The sequence below is a fragment of the Physcomitrium patens genome, chromosome 2 (assembly GCF_059467195.1).
Source record: "Physcomitrium patens ecotype Gransden chromosome 2, ASM5946719v1, whole genome shotgun sequence".
Taxonomy (NCBI): domain Eukaryota; kingdom Viridiplantae; phylum Streptophyta; class Bryopsida; order Funariales; family Funariaceae; genus Physcomitrium; species Physcomitrium patens.
In genome coordinates, this window is record NC_143411.1 from 1,213,077 (window position 1) to 1,233,483 (window position 20,407).

A 20,407-nucleotide genomic window follows, 5' to 3' on the forward strand; every position below is an offset into this window, starting at 1 on the left:
AGCACAGGTAGAGCCCCCCACCCTTTACAGTCTTGAAACGAAGAAGATCAGGGTATTCAGCATGGTTGTTTTGGTGTTGTGTGGTTGCAACATGCAAGAGAGCCTGGGGACGATGGTGATTCGGAGGGCGGGGGCTTGATTTGGTGGTGTAGCGAGTGTGTGGACATGTTGAAGTGGCAGTGGGTGGGTGGGTGGGGCAAGGAGGTGAGGGAGGCAGGGGGTGAATGCCCCATAGCGTGTGCAGGAGGGAGGGCGGAGGTGGGGGTAGAAGGGGGGGGGGGGGGGAGGATGAGGCATACCTTTCTCGGCCTTTTGGCTAAGATCAAGTGTAGTATCTGTTCTTATCAGTTTAATATCTGATACGAGGCTCATCGAGCCTCACGATATTAATCTAATTTATCTCGGGTGCGGGCCCATCCGGCAGCTTGCTGCTCGGGCCGGCGCGCGTCGCCTTGGTCTTGCACTACCTCCTCGGCCGGCGCAGCCCATCTCCCCTCCGTTCCCGGAGGCCCCCCGACCACAATGCAAATAGCGAAACAGGAAACAGTGTGCGCGCGAGTGGACCCCAAACGTCGGCAGTGGGGATGGGCGGAAGAGCCAACCAGCCTCATCACGCTCCGCTGGTGCACGTGCTGGTGATGCTCGATCTGGAGTTGGAGTTGGGGTTGGGGCTGGACGCCGCCTCCCCACCCCGCGGAGGCCACCTCGTCAGCCACACGCGGCTCCGTCGTCCCGTCGCCTTGTGTTCCCCCCGCGCCCCGCTAACCCACGCCAGCCCATCCCACAGCCCTGGACGCTGTTCAGCACGAGGTGGGTCCCCACTAACGCCGTGCCCGGGTTCTACAAACACACATCATGCAAGCATGAATGAATGAATGGATGGATGAACGAATCAACGAATCAAAACAAAAACATAACAAAACCAAGAATCAAAACAAAACACAGACGGAGAAGAAAAAGAAGAAGCAGTAAGAGGAAACAAATAAAGGAATGAATAATAATAAACACAAAATGTCCAGCAATATGAATGTAACCAAATTTGGTTACATTTTGGTATTTTGATCTGTTTTCATGTTTTGCTGTGTGTTTGTGTTTGTTTTTATATATATATATATATGTATGAAAACCTGATTTTGTTTATTGTTGATGTTGTTATTATTGTGTTTTTCGAAATACACGTTTTGGTTCTTTATCACAAATGTCACTCTGCTTATTTCTATGTACCAGTGTATGCTCGGAATTGGTCGATTGATTTGTTTCATTGTGTTTTCTTTTTCTCATAGCCTGTTGCCGTTGTCATGGTCTTGATGACGATGATGATGATGATGATGATGATGATCTGTTTGTTTGAAAGAACACAGCTTGAAAATTCGAGATTTCCCCTTCTCTCTTCACTTGCCTGTTTCTTAGAATTGTGTCCATCCATCGATCCATGGATTTGAGTGGATCTGAAGGAGGATGCAGATTGCACGTCGGGTTAGTGGGCGGAGGAGGGGCAGGGCATGCGTCGGACCCATACGGTTGGGTGCAGGGAGGGGCAGGGCACGCGTAGAAGGGCGTGGGTGTGTGGACGGGGGAGGCATGGAGCCGGGCGCTCAGCACAGAGCGAACTATTCTTTCGCCTTTTACTAAAGAATACCGTGCGCTGGGCGCAACGACCGGCATAGGGAGAGTTTTTGGACTGCCCCGTTCGCGGGGCCCACCAACTGGAAGCACGAATTCGGATTGTCTGGATTTTACGGACAGGATTGAACAAGGACAGGGGCCTCCGCATGGCTTGTTTCCGTGGGTGGGTTGGAGAAGTGTGGCTCCTGCCACACCCGAGACACCTGAGAGTGGGAGAGAAGCAGCGACTCGCGGTCCGCGGAGGGGCTGGCGCCGGGCCACACATCATCCGTCAGCATAAAAATAACATAACATGCCGCGAGAAAAGGGGGGCGCGCGCGTGTGCGTGTGTTTCTTGGATTTGAGTGCGTGCGTTTGCCGGGAGTCGAACCCGGGTCCATTGCTTGGAAGGCAATTATCCTAACCGTTGGACTACAAACGCCCATCCGCCATCCGCCATCCGCCGACGGCCGCAAACCCGGACCACCCCCACGCCCGGTTCCACCCGCACGGCTGCGCGCTCACGGCGTCGTCTACTTGGCTGCTGATCCCGACGGGCCCTCCCGTTGGCGGCATCTCGTGCACCGTCTCCCCACGCAAAAGTCGACGCCTCAGCGTCTCTTTCTTCCAAGAGAGGTGCGCACACTTACTCGCTGAGTTTGCGCAGTCCTCCCCCGTTCGGGCACACCTCGCCGAACTCCAGCCTCGGACTCGCCGGTCGTGCTGGCACCGAGCTGTGTGGCACCTGCACTCCGAGGCTCCCTGGAGTGCGCTCTGCCACGGTCCCACCGCCGCTCTGCCACTGCCGGCGCAACCACAGATCCGAGGCGAGAGCGACACAGGGCTGTGCACACTCCGAGCCATCCTGTTTGTTTGGGGTTTGTGCGTTGTGAGGTCCTGGCCTACGCCAGACCTTCCAGAAATTCTGGGGCGCCCTCGCGGACACCGCAGGGGGTTTGGAAATAGTTTTCAACCAGCAATTGACGCGTCTCGGGTTTGCCTCACGAACTGCGTCATTACCCCAAGCGCAAAGATGCCGTCCCCTTCCCTCCTCCCCCTGCCATGTACCTCCCCCGGGGGCTCGTCTCCTCCCATCGCTCACGGCCACAGCAGCTGCCGGGAGCGTTCACTGGACCATCGATCGGGTGGGCGGCGCAAGTGACTTGTCCAGGCGCAGGTGCGCGTGGAGGGACTCTCCCTGTTGTGGCAGAGCGTCAGCGGCGCGCGATTCATTGTTGCGCTCACTCACTTCATCAATCAATCGGAGCGAATGTATGCAGCAGCCATCAGAAAATGCGGGGTTTTCCCGTACACTCACGACCGCCAAATTAAAAACACACCCACACCTAGTGTCCTCCGGTTTCGGTTTCCGCTTTAGGCGGGGGCCGCGCGAACGCGAGCCCCCACTGCCACAAATTACGACGTGTATGCCCTCCGTAGAGAGATACTAGAGCCGCCCGCCCCGTCAGTGCAATGGGCCGGGCTCCTCTAGGCCATCCACCTTCCTGATCATGGATCGACCCCGCCCAGGTAAGTGCCCTCCGCATCGCTCCTCCGCACCCTTCTACCACCCACCCTTACCCCGCCGCTCCAACCCCTGTGGGACATTCTCACCCACCCTCGCTCTCCTGCTCCCTCCGCCCCTCACCATGCTTCGCCCACTGCACGCCTCCATCCTCCATTTCTCACTCACACATACAGTCACAAATCAATCAATCAATCAATTCCAAATGCCATCCCATCCAACACATCCATGCCCCTGGACTCAAAACATTTCCCCCTCCCCCCCCACCTATGCCAACGCTACATCTTACAACATGTCAATCCTCATGCTATTCCACAGTTCTTGCGCTGCAGCCTTCACATCTGCACCCCACAACCCACCCTTGAACTTGCAAAAGTTTTATCTATTTCTAAAAAAAGAAAAAAGAAACCCATAACATAAACCTATAGACAAAACAAACAAACAAACAAACAAACAAACAAACAAACAAACAAACAAACAAAAAAAAAAAAAAAAAAAAAGTGAAAGATCAACAAAACGATCATTATCTCACATGTTTTATTTTTCTTTCTCTCTATTGATTTGTGTACGTTTTGCATGTACATATACATAGACACTCTACCGCACTCACTCACATGAATATTCCCTAGGTAACTAAATGCCACGGTTTCCCATAATTTTTGGGGTATTTTGTTTGACCATGAGTAGCAGCACAGGTAGAGCCCCCCACCCTTTACAGTCTTGAAACGAAGAAGATCAGGGTATTCAGCATGGTTGTTTTGGTGTTGTGTGGTTGCAACATGCAAGAGAGCCTGGGGACGATGGTGATTCGGAGGGCGGGGGCTTGATTTGGTGGTGTAGCGAGTGTGTGGACATGTTGAAGTGGCAGTGGGTGGGTGGGTGGGGCAAGGAGGTGAGGGAGGCAGGGGGTGAATGCCCCATAGCGTGTGCAGGAGGGAGGGCGGAGGTGGGGTAGAAGGGGGGCGGGGCGGGGAGGATGAGGCATACCTTTCTCGGCCTTTTGGCTAAGATCAAGTGTAGTATCTGTTCTTATCAGTTTAATATCTGATACGAGGCTCATCGAGCCTCACGATATTAATCTAATTTATCTCGGGTGCGGGCCCATCCGGCAGCTTGCTGCTCGGGCCGGCGCGCGTCGCCTTGGTCTTGCACTACCTCCTCGGCCGGCGCAGCCCATCTCCCCTCCGTTCCCCGGAGGCCCCCCCCCCCCCCCCCCCCCGACCACAATGCAAATAGCGAAACAGGAAACAGTGTGCGCGCGAGTGGACCCCAAACGTCGGCAGTGGGGATGGGCGGAAGAGCCAACCAGCCTCATCACGCTCCGCTGGTGCACGTGCTGGTGATGCTCGATCTGGAGTTGGAGTTGGGGTTGGGGCTGGACGCCGCCTCCCCACCCCGCGGAGGCCACCTCGTCAGCCACACGCGGCTCCGTCGTCCCGTCGCCTTGTGTTCCCCCCGCGCCCCGCTAACCCACGCCAGCCCATCCCACAGCCCTGGACGCTGTTCAGCACGAGGTGGGTCCCCACTAACGCCGTGCCCGGGTTCTACAAACACACATCATGCAAGCATGAATGAATGAATGGATGGATGAACGAATCAACGAATCAAAACAAAAACATAACAAAACCAAGAATCAAAACAAAACACAGACGGAGAAGAAAAAGAAGAAGCAGTAAGAGGAAACAAATAAAGGAATGAATAATAATAAACACAAAATGTCCAGCAATATGAATGTAACCAAATTTGGTTACATTTTGGTATTTTGATCTGTTTTCATGTTTTGCTGTGTGTTTGTGTTTGTTTTTATATATATATATATATATGTATGAAAACCTGATTTTGTTTATTGTTGATGTTGTTATTATTGTGTTTTTCGAAATACACGTTTTGGTTCTTTATCACAAATGTCACTCTGCTTATTTCTATGTACCAGTGTATGCTCGGAATTGGTCGATTGATTTGTTTCATTGTGTTTTCTTTTTCTCATAGCCTGTTGCCGTTGTCATGGTCTTGATGACGATGATGATGATGATGATGATGATGATCTGTTTGTTTGAAAGAACACAGCTTGAAAATTCGAGATTTCCCCTTCTCTCTTCACTTGCCTGTTTCTTAGAATTGTGTCCATCCATCGATCCATGGATTTGAGTGGATCTGAAGGAGGATGCAGATTGCACGTCGGGTTAGTGGGCGGAGGAGGGGCAGGGCATGCGTCGGACCCATACGGTTGGGTGCAGGGAGGGGCAGGGCACGCGTAGAAGGGCGTGGGTGTGTGGACGGGGGAGGCATGGAGCCGGGCGCTCAGCACAGAGCGAACTATTCTTTCGCCTTTTACTAAAGAATACCGTGCGCTGGGCGCAACGACCGGCATAGGGAGAGTTTTTGGACTGCCCCGTTCGCGGGGCCCACCAACTGGAAGCACGAATTCGGATTGTCTGGATTTTACGGACAGGATTGAACAAGGACAGGGGCCTCCGCATGGCTTGTTTCCGTGGGTGGGTTGGAGAAGTGTGGCTCCTGCCACACCCGAGACACCCGAGAGTGGGAGAGAAGCAGCGACTCGCGGTCCGCGGAGGGGCTGGCGCCGGGCCACACATCATCCGTCAGCATAAAAATAACATAACATGCCGCGAGAAAAGGGGGGCGCGCGCGTGTGCGTGTGTTTCTTGGATTTGAGTGCGTGCGTTTGCCGGGAGTCGAACCCGGGTCCATTGCTTGGAAGGCAATTATCCTAACCGTTGGACTACAAACGCCCATCCGCCATCCGCCATCCGCCGACGGCCGCAAACCCGGACCACCCCCACGCCCGGTTCCACCCGCACGGCTGCGCGCTCACGGCGTCGTCTACTTGGCTGCTGATCCCGACGGGCCCTCCCGTTGGCGGCATCTCGTGCACCGTCTCCCCACGCAAAAGTCGACGCCTCAGCGTCTCTTTCTTCCAAGAGAGGTGCGCACACTTACTCGCTGAGTTTGCGCAGTCCTCCCCCGTTCGGGCACACCTCGCCGAACTCCAGCCTCGGACTCGCCGGTCGTGCTGGCACCGAGCTGTGTGGCACCTGCACTCCGAGGCTCCCCTGGAGTGCGCTCTGCCACGGTCCCACCGCCGCTCTGCCACTGCCGGCGCAACCACAGATCCGAGGCGAGAGCGACACAGGGCTGTGCACACTCCGAGCCATCCTGTTTGTTTGGGGTTTGTGCGTTGTGAGGTCCTGGCCTACGCCAGACCTTCCAGAAATTCTGGGGGCGCCCTCGCGGACACCGCAGGGGGGGTTTGGAAATAGTTTTCAACCAGCAATTGACGCGTCTCGGGTTTGCCTCACGAACTGCGTCATTACCCCAAGCGCAAAGATGCCGTCCCCCTTCCCTCCTCCCCCCTGCCATGTACCTCCCCCGGGGGCTCGTCTCCTCCCATCGCTCACGGCCACAGCAGCTGCCGGGAGCGTTCACTGGACCATCGATCGGGTGGGCGGCGCAAGTGACTTGTCCAGGCGCAGGTGCGCGTGGAGGGACTCTCCCTGTTGTGGCAGAGCGTCAGCGGCGCGCGATTCATTGTTGCGCTCACTCACTTCATCAATCAATCGGAGCGAATGTATGCAGCAGCCATCAGAAAATGCGGGGGTTTTCCCGTACACTCACGACCGCCAAATTAAAAACACACCCACACCTAGTGTCCTCCGGTTTCGGTTTCCGCTTTAGGCGGGGGCCGCGCGAACGCGAGCCCCCACTGCCACAAATTACGACGTGTATGCCCTCCGTAGAGAGATACTAGAGCCGCCCGCCCCGTCAGTGCAATGGGCCGGGCTCCTCTAGGCCATCCACCTTCCTGATCATGGATCGACCCCGCCCAGGTAAGTGCCCTCCGCATCGCTCCTCCGCACCCTTCTACCACCCACCCTTACCCCGCCGCTCCAACCCCTGTGGGACATTCTCACCCACCCTCGCTCTCCTGCTCCCTCCGCCCCTCACCATGCTTCGCCCACTGCACGCCTCCATCCTCCATTTCTCACTCACACATACAGTCACAAATCAATCAATCAATCAATTCCAAATGCCATCCCATCCAACACATCCATGCCCCTGGACTCAAAACATTTCCCCCTCCCCCCCCACCTATGCCAACGCTACATCTTACAACATGTCAATCCTCATGCTATTCCACAGTTCTTGCGCTGCAGCCTTCACATCTGCACCCCACAACCCACCCTTGAACTTGCAAAAGTTTTATCTATTTCTAAAAAAAGAAAAAAGAAACCCATAACATAAACCTATAGACAAAACAAACAAACAAACAAACAAACAAACAAACAAACAAACAAACAAACAAAAAAAAAAAAAAAAAAAAAGTGAAAGATCAACAAAACGATCATTATCTCACATGTTTTATTTTTCTTTCTCTCTATTGATTTGTGTGTACGTTTTGCATGTACATATACATAGACACTCTACCGCACTCACTCACATGAATATTCCCTAGGTAACTAAATGCCACGGTTTCCCATAATTTTTGGGGTATTTTGTTTGACCATGAGTAGCAGCACAGGTAGAGCCCCCCACCCTTTACAGTCTTGAAACGAAGAAGATCAGGGTATTCAGCATGGTTGTTTTGGTGTTGTGTGGTTGCAACATGCAAGAGAGCCTGGGGACGATGGTGATTCGGAGGGCGGGGGCTTGATTTGGTGGTGTAGCGAGTGTGTGGACATGTTGAAGTGGCAGTGGGTGGGTGGGTGGGGCAAGGAGGTGAGGGAGGCAGGGGGTGAATGCCCCATAGCGTGTGCAGGAGGGAGGGCGGAGGTGGGGGTAGAAGGGGGGCGGGGCGGGGAGGATGAGGCATACCTTTCTCGGCCTTTTGGCTAAGATCAAGTGTAGTATCTGTTCTTATCAGTTTAATATCTGATACGAGGCTCATCGAGCCTCACGATATTAATCTAATTTATCTCGGGTGCGGGCCCATCCGGCAGCTTGCTGCTCGGGCCGGCGCGCGTCGCCTTGGTCTTGCACTACCTCCTCGGCCGGCGCAGCCCATCTCCCCTCCGTTCCCCGGAGGGCCCCCCCCCCCCCCCCCCGACCACAATGCAAATAGCGAAACAGGAAACAGTGTGCGCGCGAGTGGACCCCAAACGTCGGCAGTGGGGATGGGCGGAAGAGCCAACCAGCCTCATCACGCTCCGCTGGTGCACGTGCTGGTGATGCTCGATCTGGAGTTGGAGTTGGGGTTGGGGCTGGACGCCGCCTCCCCACCCCGCGGAGGCCACCTCGTCAGCCACACGCGGCTCCGTCGTCCCGTCGCCTTGTGTTCCCCCCGCGCCCCGCTAACCCACGCCAGCCCATCCCACAGCCCTGGACGCTGTTCAGCACGAGGTGGGTCCCCACTAACGCCGTGCCCGGGTTCTACAAACACACATCATGCAAGCATGAATGAATGAATGGATGGATGAACGAATCAACGAATCAAAACAAAAACATAACAAAACCAAGAATCAAAACAAAACACAGACGGAGAAGAAAAAGAAGAAGCAGTAAGAGGAAACAAATAAAGGAATGAATAATAATAAACACAAAATGTCCAGCAATATGAATGTAACCAAATTTGGTTACATTTTGGTATTTTGATCTGTTTTCATGTTTTGCTGTGTGTTTGTGTTTGTTTTTATATATATATATATATATGTATGAAAACCTGATTTTGTTTATTGTTGATGTTGTTATTATTGTGTTTTTCGAAATACACGTTTTGGTTCTTTATCACAAATGTCACTCTGCTTATTTCTATGTACCAGTGTATGCTCGGAATTGGTCGATTGATTTGTTTCATTGTGTTTTCTTTTTCTCATAGCCTGTTGCCGTTGTCATGGTCTTGATGACGATGATGATGATGATGATGATGATGATCTGTTTGTTTGAAAGAACACAGCTTGAAAATTCGAGATTTCCCCTTCTCTCTTCACTTGCCTGTTTCTTAGAATTGTGTCCATCCATCGATCCATGGATTTGAGTGGATCTGAAGGAGGATGCAGATTGCACGTCGGGTTAGTGGGCGGAGGAGGGGCAGGGCATGCGTCGGACCCATACGGTTGGGTGCAGGGAGGGGCAGGGCACGCGTAGAAGGGCGTGGGTGTGTGGACGGGGGAGGCATGGAGCCGGGCGCTCAGCACAGAGCGAACTATTCTTTCGCCTTTTACTAAAGAATACCGTGCGCTGGGCGCAACGACCGGCATAGGGAGAGTTTTTGGACTGCCCCGTTCGCGGGGCCCACCAACTGGAAGCACGAATTCGGATTGTCTGGATTTTACGGACAGGATTGAACAAGGACAGGGGCCTCCGCATGGCTTGTTTCCGTGGGTGGGTTGGAGAAGTGTGGCTCCTGCCACACCCGAGACACCCGAGAGTGGGAGAGAAGCAGCGACTCGCGGTCCGCGGAGGGGCTGGCGCCGGGCCACACATCATCCGTCAGCATAAAAATAACATAACATGCCGCGAGAAAAGGGGGGCGCGCGCGTGTGCGTGTGTTTCTTGGATTTGAGTGCGTGCGTTTGCCGGGAGTCGAACCCGGGTCCATTGCTTGGAAGGCAATTATCCTAACCGTTGGACTACAAACGCCCATCCGCCATCCGCCATCCGCCGACGGCCGCAAACCCGGACCACCCCCACGCCCGGTTCCACCCGCACGGCTGCGCGCTCACGGCGTCGTCTACTTGGCTGCTGATCCCGACGGGCCCTCCCGTTGGCGGCATCTCGTGCACCGTCTCCCCACGCAAAAGTCGACGCCTCAGCGTCTCTTTCTTCCAAGAGAGGTGCGCACACTTACTCGCTGAGTTTGCGCAGTCCTCCCCCGTTCGGGCACACCTCGCCGAACTCCAGCCTCGGACTCGCCGGTCGTGCTGGCACCGAGCTGTGTGGCACCTGCACTCCGAGGCTCCCCTGGAGTGCGCTCTGCCACGGTCCCACCGCCGCTCTGCCACTGCCGGCGCAACCACAGATCCGAGGCGAGAGCGACACAGGGCTGTGCACACTCCGAGCCATCCTGTTTGTTTGGGGTTTGTGCGTTGTGAGGTCCTGGCCTACGCCAGACCTTCCAGAAATTCTGGGGGCGCCCTCGCGGACACCGCAGGGGGGGTTTGGAAATAGTTTTCAACCAGCAATTGACGCGTCTCGGGTTTGCCTCACGAACTGCGTCATTACCCCAAGCGCAAAGATGCCGTCCCCCTTCCCTCCTCCCCCCTGCCATGTACCTCCCCCGGGGGCTCGTCTCCTCCCATCGCTCACGGCCACAGCAGCTGCCGGGAGCGTTCACTGGACCATCGATCGGGTGGGCGGCGCAAGTGACTTGTCCAGGCGCAGGTGCGCGTGGAGGGACTCTCCCTGTTGTGGCAGAGCGTCAGCGGCGCGCGATTCATTGTTGCGCTCACTCACTTCATCAATCAATCGGAGCGAATGTATGCAGCAGCCATCAGAAAATGCGGGGGTTTTCCCGTACACTCACGACCGCCAAATTAAAAACACACCCACACCTAGTGTCCTCCGGTTTCGGTTTCCGCTTTAGGCGGGGGCCGCGCGAACGCGAGCCCCCACTGCCACAAATTACGACGTGTATGCCCTCCGTAGAGAGATACTAGAGCCGCCCGCCCCGTCAGTGCAATGGGCCGGGCTCCTCTAGGCCATCCACCTTCCTGATCATGGATCGACCCCGCCCAGGTAAGTGCCCTCCGCATCGCTCCTCCGCACCCTTCTACCACCCACCCTTACCCCGCCGCTCCAACCCCTGTGGGACATTCTCACCCACCCTCGCTCTCCTGCTCCCTCCGCCCCTCACCATGCTTCGCCCACTGCACGCCTCCATCCTCCATTTCTCACTCACACATACAGTCACAAATCAATCAATCAATCAATTCCAAATGCCATCCCATCCAACACATCCATGCCCCTGGACTCAAAACATTTCCCCCTCCCCCCCCACCTATGCCAACGCTACATCTTACAACATGTCAATCCTCATGCTATTCCACAGTTCTTGCGCTGCAGCCTTCACATCTGCACCCCACAACCCACCCTTGAACTTGCAAAAGTTTTATCTATTTCTAAAAAAAGAAAAAAGAAACCCATAACATAAACCTATAGACAAAACAAACAAACAAACAAACAAACAAACAAACAAACAAACAAACAAACAAAAAAAAAAAAAAAAAAAAGTGAAAGATCAACAAAACGATCATTATCTCACATGTTTTATTTTTCTTTCTCTCTATTGATTTGTGTGTACGTTTTGCATGTACATATACATAGACACTCTACCGCACTCACTCACATGAATATTCCCTAGGTAACTAAATGCCACGGTTTCCCATAATTTTTGGGGTATTTTGTTTGACCATGAGTAGCAGCACAGGTAGAGCCCCCCACCCTTTACAGTCTTGAAACGAAGAAGATCAGGGTATTCAGCATGGTTGTTTTGGTGTTGTGTGGTTGCAACATGCAAGAGAGCCTGGGGACGATGGTGATTCGGAGGGCGGGGGCTTGATTTGGTGGTGTAGCGAGTGTGTGGACATGTTGAAGTGGCAGTGGGTGGGTGGGTGGGGCAAGGAGGTGAGGGAGGCAGGGGGTGAATGCCCCATAGCGTGTGCAGGAGGGAGGGCGGAGGTGGGGGTAGAAGGGGGGCGGGGCGGGGAGGATGAGGCATACCTTTCTCGGCCTTTTGGCTAAGATCAAGTGTAGTATCTGTTCTTATCAGTTTAATATCTGATACGAGGCTCATCGAGCCTCACGATATTAATCTAATTTATCTCGGGTGCGGGCCCATCCGGCAGCTTGCTGCTCGGGCCGGCGCGCGTCGCCTTGGTCTTGCACTACCTCCTCGGCCGGCGCAGCCCATCTCCCCTCCGTTCCCCGGAGGCCCCCCCCCCCCCCCCCCCCCCGACCACAATGCAAATAGCGAAACAGGAAACAGTGTGCGCGCGAGTGGACCCCAAACGTCGGCAGTGGGGATGGGCGGAAGAGCCAACCAGCCTCATCACGCTCCGCTGGTGCACGTGCTGGTGATGCTCGATCTGGAGTTGGAGTTGGGGTTGGGGCTGGACGCCGCCTCCCCACCCCGCGGAGGCCACCTCGTCAGCCACACGCGGCTCCGTCGTCCCGTCGCCTTGTGTTCCCCCCGCGCCCCGCTAACCCACGCCAGCCCATCCCACAGCCCTGGACGCTGTTCAGCACGAGGTGGGTCCCCACTAACGCCGTGCCCGGGTTCTACAAACACACATCATGCAAGCATGAATGAATGAATGGATGGATGAACGAATCAACGAATCAAAACAAAAACATAACAAAACCAAGAATCAAAACAAAACACAGACGGAGAAGAAAAAGAAGAAGCAGTAAGAGGAAACAAATAAAGGAATGAATAATAATAAACACAAAATGTCCAGCAATATGAATGTAACCAAATTTGGTTACATTTTGGTATTTTGATCTGTTTTCATGTTTTGCTGTGTGTTTGTGTTTGTTTTTATATATATATATATATATGTATGAAAACCTGATTTTGTTTATTGTTGATGTTGTTATTATTGTGTTTTTCGAAATACACGTTTTGGTTCTTTATCACAAATGTCACTCTGCTTATTTCTATGTACCAGTGTATGCTCGGAATTGGTCGATTGATTTGTTTCATTGTGTTTTCTTTTTCTCATAGCCTGTTGCCGTTGTCATGGTCTTGATGACGATGATGATGATGATGATGATGATGATCTGTTTGTTTGAAAGAACACAGCTTGAAAATTCGAGATTTCCCCTTCTCTCTTCACTTGCCTGTTTCTTAGAATTGTGTCCATCCATCGATCCATGGATTTGAGTGGATCTGAAGGAGGATGCAGATTGCACGTCGGGTTAGTGGGCGGAGGAGGGGCAGGGCATGCGTCGGACCCATACGGTTGGGTGCAGGGAGGGGCAGGGCACGCGTAGAAGGGCGTGGGTGTGTGGACGGGGGAGGCATGGAGCCGGGCGCTCAGCACAGAGCGAACTATTCTTTCGCCTTTTACTAAAGAATACCGTGCGCTGGGCGCAACGACCGGCATAGGGAGAGTTTTTGGACTGCCCCGTTCGCGGGGCCCACCAACTGGAAGCACGAATTCGGATTGTCTGGATTTTACGGACAGGATTGAACAAGGACAGGGGCCTCCGCATGGCTTGTTTCCGTGGGTGGGTTGGAGAAGTGTGGCTCCTGCCACACCCGAGACACCCGAGAGTGGGAGAGAAGCAGCGACTCGCGGTCCGCGGAGGGGCTGGCGCCGGGCCACACATCATCCGTCAGCATAAAAATAACATAACATGCCGCGAGAAAAGGGGGGCGCGCGCGTGTGCGTGTGTTTCTTGGATTTGAGTGCGTGCGTTTGCCGGGAGTCGAACCCGGGTCCATTGCTTGGAAGGCAATTATCCTAACCGTTGGACTACAAACGCCCATCCGCCATCCGCCATCCGCCGACGGCCGCAAACCCGGACCACCCCCACGCCCGGTTCCACCCGCACGGCTGCGCGCTCACGGCGTCGTCTACTTGGCTGCTGATCCCGACGGGCCCTCCCGTTGGCGGCATCTCGTGCACCGTCTCCCCACGCAAAAGTCGACGCCTCAGCGTCTCTTTCTTCCAAGAGAGGTGCGCACACTTACTCGCTGAGTTTGCGCAGTCCTCCCCCGTTCGGGCACACCTCGCCGAACTCCAGCCTCGGACTCGCCGGTCGTGCTGGCACCGAGCTGTGTGGCACCTGCACTCCGAGGCTCCCCTGGAGTGCGCTCTGCCACGGTCCCACCGCCGCTCTGCCACTGCCGGCGCAACCACAGATCCGAGGCGAGAGCGACACAGGGCTGTGCACACTCCGAGCCATCCTGTTTGTTTGGGGTTTGTGCGTTGTGAGGTCCTGGCCTACGCCAGACCTTCCAGAAATTCTGGGGGCGCCCTCGCGGACACCGCAGGGGGGGTTTGGAAATAGTTTTCAACCAGCAATTGACGCGTCTCGGGTTTGCCTCACGAACTGCGTCATTACCCCAAGCGCAAAGATGCCGTCCCCCTTCCCTCCTCCCCCCTGCCATGTACCTCCCCCGGGGGCTCGTCTCCTCCCATCGCTCACGGCCACAGCAGCTGCCGGGAGCGTTCACTGGACCATCGATCGGGTGGGCGGCGCAAGTGACTTGTCCAGGCGCAGGTGCGCGTGGAGGGACTCTCCCTGTTGTGGCAGAGCGTCAGCGGCGCGCGATTCATTGTTGCGCTCACTCACTTCATCAATCAATCGGAGCGAATGTATGCAGCAGCCATCAGAAAATGCGGGGGTTTTCCCGTACACTCACGACCGCCAAATTAAAAACACACCCACACCTAGATTTCAACTATATTCTAAAATTACTTGTATCAATCCATTTAGTTTTTGATTATAAATATTAATCATGTACATTTTATATAAATTTAGATTTTAATTAGTGTGGTACTTCAAGACATTAGCTATACAATGGATTAGGCAGAGTTTGAATTATAATCTTTGGAGACAAAATCTTATAATAAAATATAATTTTAGAATATATATTTTTTTAAAATGTAAAACTTGTTTTTACATTGAATCAATAGAATTATAAAATAAAAAGATAAAATAATTATTTAAAACAATTAAAATTTTATTAATAATAATTTTTTATTTATGAAAAAGATGATGAACTATTGTAAAAATATATTAACTTTAGAAAATTATGAATTTTTTTTTTTTGATATATTTTAATTTATAATATCGTATACTATTAATCTCTCTCTCTCTCTCTCTCTCTCTCTATCTATCTATCTATCTATCTATATAGTCTTTTTTATTTGAGTTTTTTTATTTAACATTTGATATATATTTATTGGTGTAAGACAGAATGTTTTAAACATTTATTTGAATTCATATTAGAACACTTTACTCTTCTCAATTAAATCATTCATAATTTCATAAAAGAAAAAGAAAAAAAAAAGAAAAAAATCACAAAAAATCTATATATATTTTTAGTGTAGAAATCTAATAATTAAAATACAAAAAAAATAATCAAAATGGCTTATGTTATTTTCATGTATAAATATAAAAACATATAGATACAAAAAAAAAAATCAGGTGCAAATTATTTGAGTATCTTAAAGTTTTACATGTATTTGAAAAAAAAAAAAAAATCAAAATATCTAAAAAGGAATTGCAAGAAATATACAAATTTCAACCAATGGAAACAAAATGTATTTTGTAATGCATTTGCCTTCTTTTTTTTTAAACAAATTTTCAGAACTGATTATTTACCGAACAGTTTTTTTTTTAAAAAAATTATCTTTTGAAAAAAAATAAATCTATGAAGACAAACGCCATTTGGCCAAGGAAAACCTTATGTTATCCAAAATCAATATTCCAATAGACACTGAAAATGCTGAATTATAACATTGAAAATCGGAAGCTTCGTAGATATAAGCATCAGTGCAGGGTCAAAATTAACGGCGCCTGAGGCTGCCGAGCATGTCGAGCTTGTCATCTCCTGATCACCAATGCCAGTCTCACGATGTCCAGTCTGCGATGTGAGTACTGTAAACCCTCCAATTACCTACTTCAGAACGAAACTTGGGCTTCATCAGATCAGATACGGCCTTTGGGCAAGCTTTTGCACAGAATGGTCGAAAATCAGTACCGAGTGGTTGATTTGGACACCGTTCGGGCGTGAATCTCGCCGCTGCAGTTCGGAGCTGACGTTGCAAGGATGAGACAGTGAGGTCCGGGAGATCGCAGCTTCCAATCTGTGTTGCAGAATCCACAGAGAGCAAAAATAGGTATGAAGATGGAAGTTAAAATTCTAAAATAATCTATGCATTGTTTAATTCATGCTGGATGCATTGACTGGCGGTGTTTGTTTCGGGCCTTATAACCACGTGTGCTTAAATATGGTGGCGAATGCGCACTGCTGGATTGCTATGGTCGTTATTTATAGTTTTAGGTCTAGTTGGGTTTGACCTAATTGATATGGTTGTTGTTTGAACTATGAAACTGTGGTGTAGTTGTTTTAGCACCATTTGAAATTAGGATGAGTCGTGGTGATTTCGTCTTGAAATGAATGATAATAACCGTATCGTGTGTGTGGGGTGTCTTCGGGAAGTGGAGACAACTATTTTATGAGGTTTTGGTTGGGAGATGCATGGCTGAGGATGGGAGATCAAGGAGGCCGAGACGCATCATTCTCGTGCGGCATGGGGAAAGTGAAGGAAATGTTGATTCGAAGAAGTACTGTGATATTGCAGATCCCAAAATTCGTCTAACTGAGGCAGGGGCTAATCAGGCAAAGGAATGCGGTGAAAAGATACGAGACATGATCAAGACGCAAAGCGAGGATGACGAGTGGCTTGTTTATTTCTACGTGTCGCCTTACACCCGGACACTGTGCACTTTAAAAGAGATTGGACGCGCCTTTGAATCAGACAAGAAACACATCGTCGGTGTGCGTGAGGAACCTCGCATCCGTGAACAAGATTTTGGAAATTTTCAGGAAACGCACAAAATCACAGCAGTCAAGAAAGAAAGACAAAGATTCGGGCGGTTCTTTTATAGATTTCCAGAAGGCGAATCGGCAGCGGATGTTTTTGACCGTGTGACTAGTATTAATCCAATACACTTTCTTGCCAGCAAAATCTCATGTTCTGGAGAGGCTGAAAAGTGCTGTGCATCACTGCATCGGTACAGGCTATGCATGACATTTCAAGTGCATTGTCCCATCACGCCTTGGAGTAGTTAGGGGTTTGACCTTGGATGAACGAGATTCAGCAGTTCACTGGAAAAGACTTGTGCTTGATTTAGGGAGGTAGCATTAAATATCGATCTGTCCTGCTTTTGTTACGAGCATTTGGACAGGAAAAGTTCTTGTTTTAGTGTTTCACATTTGAATTTCTACCATGGTCTTGGCCTTATCTATTCGGTTGTGTGACTTATTCCAGGTTTCCTAGAAAGTTTATGGCGAGATATCGACATGAACCGCTTACACAAACCAAGCAGCACCAAAACACTAGAGGTCAACCTGGTGATCGTTTCTCATGGAGTGACGATGAGAGTTTTCCTCATGCGGTGGTTCAAGTGGACGGTTGAGCAGTTTGAGAAGTTGAACAATCCGAAGAACTGTGAAGTTCGGGTCATGGAACTTGGCGAAGGGGAGGAGTACAGTTTGCTGGTTCATCACACACAAGAGGAACTGGAAGAATGGGGGCTCGACGTCGACATGATCAAGGACCAGGAACAGCGCAAACATGGAAAGAGAGGCGATATGAACGGCTTGGAACCTGGCGACGAATGGCCCAGGAGTGGATTCCAGTTCTTCGAGAATCACGAGGAAACCTCATTTCTGAACAGAGAGCTCGAACAGTGTGAAGCAGAACAAATGGCTACAGACGAGGAAAACTACTTCTTAGTGGACGGATCTGTACGTGGGGGATAACTCGGTCTGATGAGTGATGGCAAGTATTCAGATGGTTAATAAATATACATATATTTGTATATATTTATATATGTTTGTATACATGGAATATACTATAGGAGAGGGCAGGTGTCAATCCACCTCGACGTGTCTGGTGGAATCATGTAATACATTCATTGTACAAATCTTTTCGAATGTACGACATTCTGAATGTAAATTACCTCCTTTTAATGTCTCCGAAACAAGTATGTCCCTATTTTTGGGGCAGTTTACAAGCTTATTCCTCCCATTTAACAAGCTGTAAACACCTTGTTCTCAAAGCTGTGTTTACTTCGAAAGCCTCAGGCTCTGTCCTGTTCCTTCTCCGTCCTTTGTGGGGGGGTCACTTTATGGGCGGTATTTTGCTTAACTGTAGGTCATCATTGTCTGAAGGGGTCATTTTTAAAATCTGCAATCAACATTGTTTCTTCTCTTTTGGAGAACCTGTATGTGTTCTAATAAAGAGCTTTTATTTAATTCTTAGATATAAAATAAAAATTTCTTTAGACCATTAAAAATAGACTCAAGTTACAAGTACATCCCAAATTGCTGTATGCACACCCATTATGTTTATACATGCATCTAAGGCCTTTGATTGGCTACTCTAGATCCCCTCTCTTTTATTCCAACACAAGTCCTAGTCTCTTCTTCCAAACCCGTACCAAGACAAAGAAGAGAAAGAAGAAAGGACTAGGACCCATGGCAAAACAAGGAAGAGGAGGTCTAGGACCTGCATTGGAACAAAGAAGAGGAGATCTAGAGTAGTCAATTAAAGGCCTTGGGTGTACATATAGACATAATGGGTGTGTCTATGGAAATTTGGAATGTGCTTGTAGCCCAAGACTTAAAAATCAGCTTTAAGATTAAAATACAATAAATAATTGATACCAATTTAAAATTAAATTTTTCCAAAAAAAATACTTTAGAAAAGTTTTACATGTAAAAAGCAAGCAAAAAAAGGCACAAGAAAAACCCTTCTTGAAATTAGGTTGAGAAAACTTAAACAAATTGTATGTTTTTTTATTTCAAAATTAAAAAAATTAATAAAAACTATCTATTAATATCAGCTATAAGACTGAGAATTAAGATAATTTGGGCCTTAAATTTTATTTTTGCTATTCTAATTAGACTTGCAATACATGGTTAGAAATAAATTAAAATAATAAATATTAATAATAGGATTTTTTTTACTTCTTGTTCTCCTCCCTTTTCTCCCTTGTCATCCATGATTACATGGAAGTAGAGAACAAGTACTTGGCTTGATTCAATAGATGAAATTTTATAATATTATATTAAATTACTATTTATAATATATTTTCTATAAAAATTATTATTAGAATAAATTTAATATGATATAATATTATAAATATATACAACTCAATTTAAGGTTAAAGGATAGAATTTTATAAATTATGTATAGTCTTGTTATTTATGTAAAATCATCTCAACCTAGTAATAAACCATGTTTCAAAAAAAATTATTAAGTATGCAACATAAATATGTAAGTAGTATGTAAGTAGGAAAATTAATTAAGGAATATCAATTAACTCAATAAATTTGTATATATCCATAAAATTAATATATAGTTACAAATTTTATTATACAATGTGTATATATATATATATATATATATATATTTATTTATTTATAAATTTAATGCATTCAAATTTATTAGCTAATAAAAAATTCAAAAATATCTAATACTTTTTAATATAAAAAGTATGCTTATATTTTGATATAAGAGTTTTTTTAATCTTTTTAATTATTATAAGAGATATATTTATAAAATATATTTTAATTAAAGAAATATTTAATTTGACTAAAAATTTAAAGTTACAACCATATTTTTAATGCTTCAAATATAAACATAGAAAATAAATATAAATCACTATTTTAAAATATAACTTAAATATTTAAAACATATAAAGATAAAATATTTTGGATGATTAATGTATTAGTTGTATATAATTGATATGAATCATAATTTAGTTATACAAAAGAATAAAAAGAATCTTTTTGATATAAAATTATAATTTTTTTAGAATTCTAGGTGCTTTATAAGTTTTATTACTAAAATTTGAGAATATAAGCTATTTCAAATATGGGATATTTTAATTAAATAAAAATAATAATATTAATAATTAAAATATATTTAAATAATATTAATATTAATATGTTTAATATGTTTAATATAATATTAATATATATAATACTTATTTAAACATAAGTTATTCTTGACTTCACATGATCTTATATAAAATATAAAACCTTGCATAATTTATACAACTTCTATCCAATAAAGTTATGGATTAAGCAAGATACATATATACATACAAAAATATAAAGATATAAATTTAAATAAAAAAATAATCATTTATTTTTTTTAGTTGAAAATTTAAAAAATCATATTTTTTATCAATAAAAATTAAATTTAAAAATATATATATACAGTAATTAGTTTATTATGAAAAAATTAAACTATGCAATGATTTCAATTATGTCAATTTTTACCTCTCTTAAATATAAAAAATTAATATATTAGCTTTTTTCATGTATTAATATTTCAATTATATAAAAATAAAAATAAATTAAAGCTAACATATACATTTTTTAAGTTACATGATCTAACTTGTCAAAGAATACACTAGCAGCTTTTTGAGTTATATTCTTTTAATTTAATGTTTATGAGTTAAAAAAATATATTTTTATATATATATATATATATATATATATATTATTTCTATTATTTTAGTTTGAAATCTTAAGATTAACTTTTGACTTGTTAAAAAACAATATTTCAG

At 47.5% G+C, this 20,407-nt stretch overlaps 1 protein-coding gene and 19 non-coding genes across 21 annotated transcripts; 9 read left to right on the forward strand and 11 right to left on the reverse strand.

The window, feature by feature from the left end:
• Positions 1–295: 295 nt before the first annotated feature.
• On the forward strand, positions 296–489 carry LOC149989664 (U2 spliceosomal RNA). The gene has a single exon (XR_016501924.1). It is a non-coding gene; the product is annotated as a U2 spliceosomal RNA (small nuclear RNA).
• Positions 490–1,585: 1,096 nt separating this feature from the next.
• LOC149989665 (U5 spliceosomal RNA) lies at positions 1,586–1,700 on the forward strand. The gene has a single exon (XR_016501912.1). It is a non-coding gene; the product is annotated as a U5 spliceosomal RNA (small nuclear RNA).
• A 275-nt stretch (positions 1,701–1,975) lies between these two features.
• On the reverse strand, positions 1,976–2,047 carry TRNAG-UCC (transfer RNA glycine (anticodon UCC)). The gene has a single exon. It is a non-coding gene; the product is annotated as a tRNA-Gly (tRNA).
• A 458-nt stretch (positions 2,048–2,505) lies between these two features.
• Positions 2,506–2,640, reverse strand: LOC149989667 (U4 spliceosomal RNA). The gene has a single exon (XR_016501932.1). It is a non-coding gene; the product is annotated as a U4 spliceosomal RNA (small nuclear RNA).
• Positions 2,641–2,983: 343 nt separating this feature from the next.
• LOC149989668 (U1 spliceosomal RNA) lies at positions 2,984–3,143 on the reverse strand. The gene has a single exon (XR_016501896.1). It is a non-coding gene; the product is annotated as a U1 spliceosomal RNA (small nuclear RNA).
• Positions 3,144–4,113: 970 nt separating this feature from the next.
• On the forward strand, positions 4,114–4,307 carry LOC149989669 (U2 spliceosomal RNA). Its single transcript, XR_016501925.1, has one exon. It is a non-coding gene; the product is annotated as a U2 spliceosomal RNA (small nuclear RNA).
• A 1,114-nt stretch (positions 4,308–5,421) lies between these two features.
• On the forward strand, positions 5,422–5,536 carry LOC149989670 (U5 spliceosomal RNA). Its single transcript, XR_016501913.1, has one exon. It is a non-coding gene; the product is annotated as a U5 spliceosomal RNA (small nuclear RNA).
• A 275-nt stretch (positions 5,537–5,811) lies between these two features.
• Positions 5,812–5,883, reverse strand: TRNAG-UCC (transfer RNA glycine (anticodon UCC)). Its single transcript has one exon. It is a non-coding gene; the product is annotated as a tRNA-Gly (tRNA).
• Positions 5,884–6,342: 459 nt separating this feature from the next.
• LOC149989672 (U4 spliceosomal RNA) lies at positions 6,343–6,480 on the reverse strand. The gene has a single exon (XR_016501891.1). It is a non-coding gene; the product is annotated as a U4 spliceosomal RNA (small nuclear RNA).
• Positions 6,481–6,826: 346 nt separating this feature from the next.
• On the reverse strand, positions 6,827–6,986 carry LOC149989673 (U1 spliceosomal RNA). The gene has a single exon (XR_016501897.1). It is a non-coding gene; the product is annotated as a U1 spliceosomal RNA (small nuclear RNA).
• A 973-nt stretch (positions 6,987–7,959) lies between these two features.
• LOC149989674 (U2 spliceosomal RNA) lies at positions 7,960–8,153 on the forward strand. Its single transcript, XR_016501926.1, has one exon. It is a non-coding gene; the product is annotated as a U2 spliceosomal RNA (small nuclear RNA).
• Positions 8,154–9,265: 1,112 nt separating this feature from the next.
• On the forward strand, positions 9,266–9,380 carry LOC149989675 (U5 spliceosomal RNA). The gene has a single exon (XR_016501914.1). It is a non-coding gene; the product is annotated as a U5 spliceosomal RNA (small nuclear RNA).
• Positions 9,381–9,655: 275 nt separating this feature from the next.
• TRNAG-UCC (transfer RNA glycine (anticodon UCC)) lies at positions 9,656–9,727 on the reverse strand. Its single transcript has one exon. It is a non-coding gene; the product is annotated as a tRNA-Gly (tRNA).
• A 459-nt stretch (positions 9,728–10,186) lies between these two features.
• Positions 10,187–10,324, reverse strand: LOC149989677 (U4 spliceosomal RNA). Its single transcript, XR_016501892.1, has one exon. It is a non-coding gene; the product is annotated as a U4 spliceosomal RNA (small nuclear RNA).
• Positions 10,325–10,670: 346 nt separating this feature from the next.
• Positions 10,671–10,830, reverse strand: LOC149989678 (U1 spliceosomal RNA). Its single transcript, XR_016501898.1, has one exon. It is a non-coding gene; the product is annotated as a U1 spliceosomal RNA (small nuclear RNA).
• Positions 10,831–11,802: 972 nt separating this feature from the next.
• On the forward strand, positions 11,803–11,996 carry LOC149989679 (U2 spliceosomal RNA). The gene has a single exon (XR_016501927.1). It is a non-coding gene; the product is annotated as a U2 spliceosomal RNA (small nuclear RNA).
• A 1,115-nt stretch (positions 11,997–13,111) lies between these two features.
• Positions 13,112–13,226, forward strand: LOC112279221 (U5 spliceosomal RNA). Its single transcript, XR_002968924.2, has one exon. It is a non-coding gene; the product is annotated as a U5 spliceosomal RNA (small nuclear RNA).
• A 275-nt stretch (positions 13,227–13,501) lies between these two features.
• On the reverse strand, positions 13,502–13,573 carry TRNAG-UCC (transfer RNA glycine (anticodon UCC)). Its single transcript has one exon. It is a non-coding gene; the product is annotated as a tRNA-Gly (tRNA).
• A 459-nt stretch (positions 13,574–14,032) lies between these two features.
• Positions 14,033–14,170, reverse strand: LOC112279229 (U4 spliceosomal RNA). The gene has a single exon (XR_002968931.2). It is a non-coding gene; the product is annotated as a U4 spliceosomal RNA (small nuclear RNA).
• Positions 14,171–15,388: 1,218 nt separating this feature from the next.
• Positions 15,389–17,842, forward strand: LOC112273900 (phosphoglycerate mutase-like protein AT74H). 2 transcript variants are annotated; one of them, XM_024502959.3, is made up of 3 exons: positions 15,389–15,939; positions 16,268–16,758; positions 17,095–17,842. In XM_024502959.3, exons 2-3 carry the CDS (start codon positions 16,302–16,304, stop codon positions 17,586–17,588), a joined length of 951 nt encoding a protein of 316 aa, XP_024358727.1. In that variant the 5' UTR covers positions 15,389–15,939; positions 16,268–16,301; the 3' UTR covers positions 17,589–17,842. The 2 variants fall into 2 exon arrangements, with proteins under 2 accessions (XP_024358727.1, XP_024358718.1); XM_024502950.3 differs by having other exon boundaries at positions 15,390–15,939; positions 16,263–16,758.
• Positions 17,843–20,407: the final 2,565 nt, after the last annotated feature.